The sequence below is a fragment of the Grammomys surdaster genome, unplaced genomic scaffold (assembly GCF_004785775.1).
Source record: "Grammomys surdaster isolate TR1022 unplaced genomic scaffold, NIH_TR_1.0 341, whole genome shotgun sequence".
NCBI lineage: Eukaryota > Metazoa > Chordata > Mammalia > Rodentia > Muridae > Grammomys > Grammomys surdaster.
The window spans coordinates 2,380,597-2,386,683 of NW_021604760.1; the positions used below are offsets into that span (position 1 = coordinate 2,380,597).

General features: G+C 40.2%; 1 protein-coding gene across 1 annotated transcript in view; it reads right to left on the reverse strand.

Moving 5' to 3' along the window:
• Positions 1–2,952: 2,952 nt before the first annotated feature.
• The window catches only part of Atg4c (autophagy related 4C cysteine peptidase), a 61,749-nt gene continuing 58,614 nt past the window's right edge, over positions 2,953–6,087 (reverse strand). The window contains exon 11 of the mRNA XM_028778782.1: positions 2,953–3,809. Coding sequence (XP_028634615.1) covers positions 3,642–3,809 — 168 coding nt within the window. The 3' untranslated portion in view covers positions 2,953–3,641. The remainder of the gene's footprint in view (positions 3,810–6,087) is intronic.

Genomic DNA, 6,087 nt, shown 5'->3' on the forward strand with positions numbered 1-6,087 from the left:
ATGGCTTTGGGGGAAGAGATATGCTTTTATTCTTAGGGAAAACAAGAATCTCTTATCTTTCCAAGAAACTGCTCTTCTCCTGTATTCTTTGTTGTGTGGGAGGGAGGCAATCTGATAGGTTTCCTACACCCTTGCATACGCATGCAAAGGCCAAAGAAGGACACTAGGTGTTCTGCTCTCTGTCTCTCTCAGCCATAGTCTCTTGAGACAGGATATCTCACTGAAGCTGGAACTTGCCATCTTGGCTAGCCAGCAAGTCTTGGCAATCCTCTGTCTCCACTTTCAGCAGTGCCAGGGTTACAGGAGTACACAGTGACACCGTCTTTCAAGTGGGATTTGGGGATGCAAACTCAGGTTCTCAGGACTGTACAGCAAGCACTCCTGCCTGAGCCAGCTCCGGCCCCTGCTGCCATGAAGTCTCATGTCTAGTTCCTAGCCTACCCATTCTTTCATGGAGGCTCTGCCTCAGCTCGTGTCTGCTTTCATAACAACACATTTAGTGATTCTAGCTTTACAAACTGTTTCTTCATTATCTTCTATCCTTCCTCTTGTTCCCTGGTTTTGAAAAATCCTTTATAGCTTTTTTTTTCTTTTTAATGCTTCCGCATACAAGCTATTGACGGTGATCTGTAATAAACCACGGCACTAAGACTTCTCTGAGGAAACTGCAATACCAAGTTTGGACTGGAATAAAGAGCTTTCTGGCACAGAATACTAGAGGTTAACTAGAGATTACCAAAAAGTAGGTTTCTGAACCAAAATTGGATGAATTACACAGGATAGTCATTTTGTTGCTTCTTGTTTTAATGACAACCACTCTAGAGCCAGAATTAGCATAGAAGGTGGGACAGTGGCAAATCCCAAGGTTAACAGACTCCAAAGTGATCTGAGTTTTAATCTTCTGAGATTATCTTCTCATTCATACAGATTTAATGGGGTTGGTTTAATGTAACACCAGGAAAATGAATACCTTGGAGAAATTTTTTGGAAATACACTATAAAGGATCTGTTCATTTACCTATTCATTCACTCCATAAAGGATGACTTTCAAAACTGCCTGCTGGTGGTTAACACACTGGCAAATAAATAAATAAATAAATAAATAAATAAATAAATAAATAAATTCCCAACATCAACCCTTATAAAGAAAACAAAGAGGAAACCTTTGTTAAAACATCCTTTCTGAAATGTGATCTGCAAGATCTAGTGTCTTTAATGGGAGACTCTCTCCCATCAGGACCCTAACTTAGAATCTTAGAATCTTCCCTGGAAGAGAGTACTCCCAAGCCCCCTTGCATGGCTGTGCTTCCTGTCGTACAGAACTTTTAAGTCTGTGTTCAAAGCAAAGTGTGAGGCCAGGATGCAGTGCTTCTGTCCTAACCCTAACGGTTCAGCAGCCGCTTCCCTGGTGAAAAAGTAACCTAGCTTCAGCTGGTCCTCAGATGAGGTCAAATCGGTAAATAACCAAGCTCCACCCACCGCTATTCCTACCCGCACATTCGCTCACCCTACACGCTCACCCTACACACCACTGAATACACTTTAGATGCAAATCACTATCTCAAAGTTTCTGATTCTAGATATTTATTCCCTGTCAGGTAGATGATTGTGTTTTAATATGTGTTTGTTTTCACTACACAATATCCCAACCCAGCATTTTAAAACAGAATTGAATACCAACAGTGTGCTGCCTCCTCTCCCCTTACAATTCCCCAGGTAGAATTTTGTCTCACTCCAATATTCTACTTTAATATTATCTTTTTGAAAGCTGGGAAAGTGCTGTGCTTCAGCTGTAACACGATCTTCTGAGTTCTTACACGGGAACACTCACAGACTGATGCACATGAAGGGGTGCGTCCACGTCCCCCTGTGGCTGCTGGGAACAGTGGCCTAAGAGTGAGGCACATAAAACCCAGCCGACTCGTGGCTTCCCGTTCTTCTGCTGCTTTGACATTCTAGGAAAATTAGCATTGAACTTAGTTTGTCCAGATTTATCAGGGGCAAAGGGAAAATTTAGATTTTTAGACTGCCTCAATTCAATGAACCACTCTCAATGGGAAACATCAAACCTGTTTTGACTCTTCAGGCTTTCTGAAGCCTCTGTGGTGACTTTACTTGCAACTGTGAACAGAGGGACTCTCTGATAAAGGAGGCCAACGTCTACACATGATGCGAACTCCTGTGTCTTTAGAAGTCGTCACTCAGCACTGAAACACAGGAGCTTTGTACAACAGTTAAAACCCTGCTTCCTGGGCAGCGGCAGCATTCCATTCATCAAAAATAAATAGAGCTCATCCAAGATAAGAATTTTTCAATGAATTAAAATAATACCAACATTAAAACTAAAACAAAAGTATCTTATGTTCTCATATTTTTAATTGAAGTATTTGTTTTATAATCCTGGCTTGGTAATAACTCTTACACTCTTATATCACAAGTTTGTCTTTAAGTAAACTCACAGCACACTTAAGGCAGATTTAACCTGTACATAGTCTCAGCTCCTAAATGCCATGACATCATTTTATACAAACAGTAAAATCAGAAAGCATCCATATTTTTCTTATATTCATCATTAGAGTTAAAAATTAGGTAATACATTGGATTTCCATAAAATTTCACTTTTAAGATAGGAAACAAATGCTACAACAATTCTGTAATTTCCTTTACCTAATTAAAATAAACACAGATACTCATAAAAATCTTAACTTTTAAACATGTGGAGAAAATCAATACTTTAGGACAGCTCAGAGGTAGAACACCTGCCCATCATATACAAGGCCCTGGGTTCAATCCCCAGTCCCAGTTCTGAAAGAAAGAAGGAAAGGAAGAAAGAAGGAAGAAAGGGAGAGAAGGAAGGAGAGAGGGAAGGAGGGAGGAAAGGAGGAAGGAAGGAAGGAAGGAAGGAAGGAAGGAAGGGAGGGAGGGAGGGAGGGAGGGAGGGAGGAAGGAAACAAGGAAGGAAGGAGGGAAGGAGGGAGGGAGGGAGGAAGGGAGGGAGGGAGAAAGGAAGGAAGGAAGGAAGGAAGGAAGGAAGGAAGGAAGGAAGGAGGGAGATAGAGGAAAACATTCATTCCTCATAGAAGACTGCAGAACGCATAAAGAATGGCTGCTGTAAAGTCATATTGGTAAGTATTGTCTTAAAACCCTGCTTACATAATTTTATGTGTCCATTTCATTATCCAGATACATAAACCCAAAACATCCTCTGGTTACGTTAAGAGCAGGAGGTTGGGTAGCTCTGAAGATCCAGTCTCCTATCATTAATACAAAGTGAAGCTTTTAAAAGTAATTTGGTGATCTGAATCTTTGAGGAAACGTGTATCACAAAACCTTCAGGGAACCAACGGGCTCAGGTAGAAAATGCTGGGGGCCGGAAGGCTTTCAGTTAATGTAGTGTTCCATTAGCACATCTTTGGGAAACAGGAATGCAACCAGAATTGCTTGTTATTTATCACTGGAAACCAAGAGCCATCAAGTCACTTACAAAAGGTATTCAGAAAAAATACCTTGAAAATCTAGGTGTTCTCAACTGTGCACTGTGAAAGGGATGTGCTTGGCGAGGGTCTCCAGCTCACTCGCCGCTCTTCTCGACTCTGCTGTGCTCAAGTGCTTCTCATAAGCACAAATGTCTTTACCTTTCTTTAAAGGAGGACAAACTCTTCCGTGCTAAATCTTTTGAAATTCTTTTTTTCGTCTTCTGAGAAAAGGTCTTCTTCACTGGCTGCAGTAGATGTAAAATCAAAGTCTTTGGAATGGCCATTTACAAAAGTAAATAATGGATATTTCTCCTTAGAGGAAATTTTCAACATCTGTAAGAGACAGCACAATGAGTCATTCACCTACATGTACATAGTAGGGCTCAGCGACACCGCTAAGCGTTTAGCCTTGACCTTGTCTTGTTCCTGTTTCTCATCCTGTGCTGCTGTTTTAACTGTCCTGCCTACAGCCTTAAAGTTGATGGGCACCACACAGTTTACCCATAAACATACAAGTGGGTTATCAGTCTTCTTCACCCCAAGGTCTCCCATGGTCTTTTAGTACAATTATTTTGTAGTTATCCTGAAGAACTAACTCATATTTATCTTCCTTTTGTAAGTAACTAGAACGTGACAAAATGGCAGTGAAATGTTGGGAAGGATTGCTTGACAAGGTAACACACACAAAGGCAGTGACACAGAGTCAGAAGGCCCAGTCTTCTCTCAGGTCTGCAACTGCCTCAAAGCGACCTTGGGCAAACGACTCTCCCTTACCCTCTATGAGAAAGCCTAAGACAGCCAATTTCCCTACCTCACAGTCTTGTTTTTAAAAGCTTAAAAGCCGTAATTATAAAGCTCTTTTAAATATTCAGTTTGAGGGCCAGTGAGATGGCTCAGTGGGTAAAGAGGCTTGCCACCAAGCCTGAAAAACTGAGTTCAGTATCTGGCACCCATGTGGAGGAAAGAGAGAATTAATTCTTACTAGTTGTTCTCTGATTTCCACATGTATACAATAACATGTGCATACTCACAATTTTAAAAATGTAACAACTAGGTTCGGTCTTTCCAAAGATTTCTATGCTAAAATTTTTTTACTAAAATACTTCAGTTTTAATCTAGTCAACATGAAAGAGTGATGATCTCTTGTTCAGTAATGACAAATTGGCTCCTTACAAAAAATCCAGCCCCTAAAATCTTGTGGGAGACCGGCAACTATTATGTAATATACATGTTTATAAATTCAAGTGTATTTGAACAATTTTAAATCTTTCTGTTAAATAAATTCTATTAGAATGTAAAACATGTTCATAAAAAATGAATAGAAAACTTTCTCTAAAGAATGTTTGGGCAAAAAAAATCTACATTTATAGATTCTCTTGAAACTTGACGTAAGTAAGTAGCTCTTGCAAAAGAAACAAGGTTAAAAACATTTTTATGAAACAGTTAACATAATTTACATTTTTTTCTTTGTGGTTGCAAGGAAACAAGTCATTTTTAAGACAACCAAGTACTAAAAACATTAGTTAATAAAACCAGATCTGATCATTCATTTCAGGCTTCTACTTTTTTATTTCTCTAATTTATTTGATTTGCATTCTACAAAAAAATAAGAGATGGGCAAAAATATCAAAATGAAGAACAAGAGGCATAGAAGATTGCCTCTGAAGAGTCATCCTCCACCAGCCAACAGCTGGGACACACGCCAGACCTGCCTGTCACCTCACATACGTCTCCTGTCACTTGTAAAGTCCAGAATCGGATGGGCAAGCGTCCATATCATACTGCCTTCAGATCAACAAGGCACGGCTAACATTAGAATCTTCCAACTTCCCTTTCAAGATCAGAAAGGAGTCATTTGGGTTTGTTAGCTATGACCAAGATGCTCATCAATTATCAGAGCTAAATCTGCACCCCGGGGGAAGTGTCAGAAAGAAAACCTTTACTCTTTACAAAGTACACTGCCCCTCATGCAATGTAAGGCCTCCTATATAAAACCTGTTGGTTCCAGCTTTGAGAATTGTCAGTGGCAAATCTTTGTGAGTTTATTTAAAATAACACTAAAGACTCTCAAATGAGAACAGGACATCAAGACAGAGGTTTATCCAGGGGGCTAGAGAAAAGTCTCAGCAGTTAAGAGCACTGGTCCACATGGCAGCTTAGAACCATCTATAACTCCAGTTCCAGACTTGGTGCCCATTTAATGTCCTTCCATTGGGTATACATGTGGGGAAATACCCACACACATTAAAATTAAAAATGAAGATTTATCCAAATTAGTTAAAATGCAATGTCCACATAAAACCTGCAGCATATGATTGAAGAGGTGACTCGGCAGTTAAGGGCACTGGCTGCTCCCGTAGAGGACCCGAGTTTAGTTCCCAGTATCCACAAGGCATCTTCAACCACACGTAACTCAAGTTTCACACGATCCAACACCCTTTCACTTGCACAGGCAGCAGGAACACGTGTCATGCACAAACATTCATGCAGAGAAGCACTCACAGACATAAAGTAAAAATAAATGCGTTTCTTTAAAAAACCTGCACACATGTATATAGCAGGCTCTGCACACATGTTTATAGCAGGCTCTGCACACATGTTTATAGCAGGC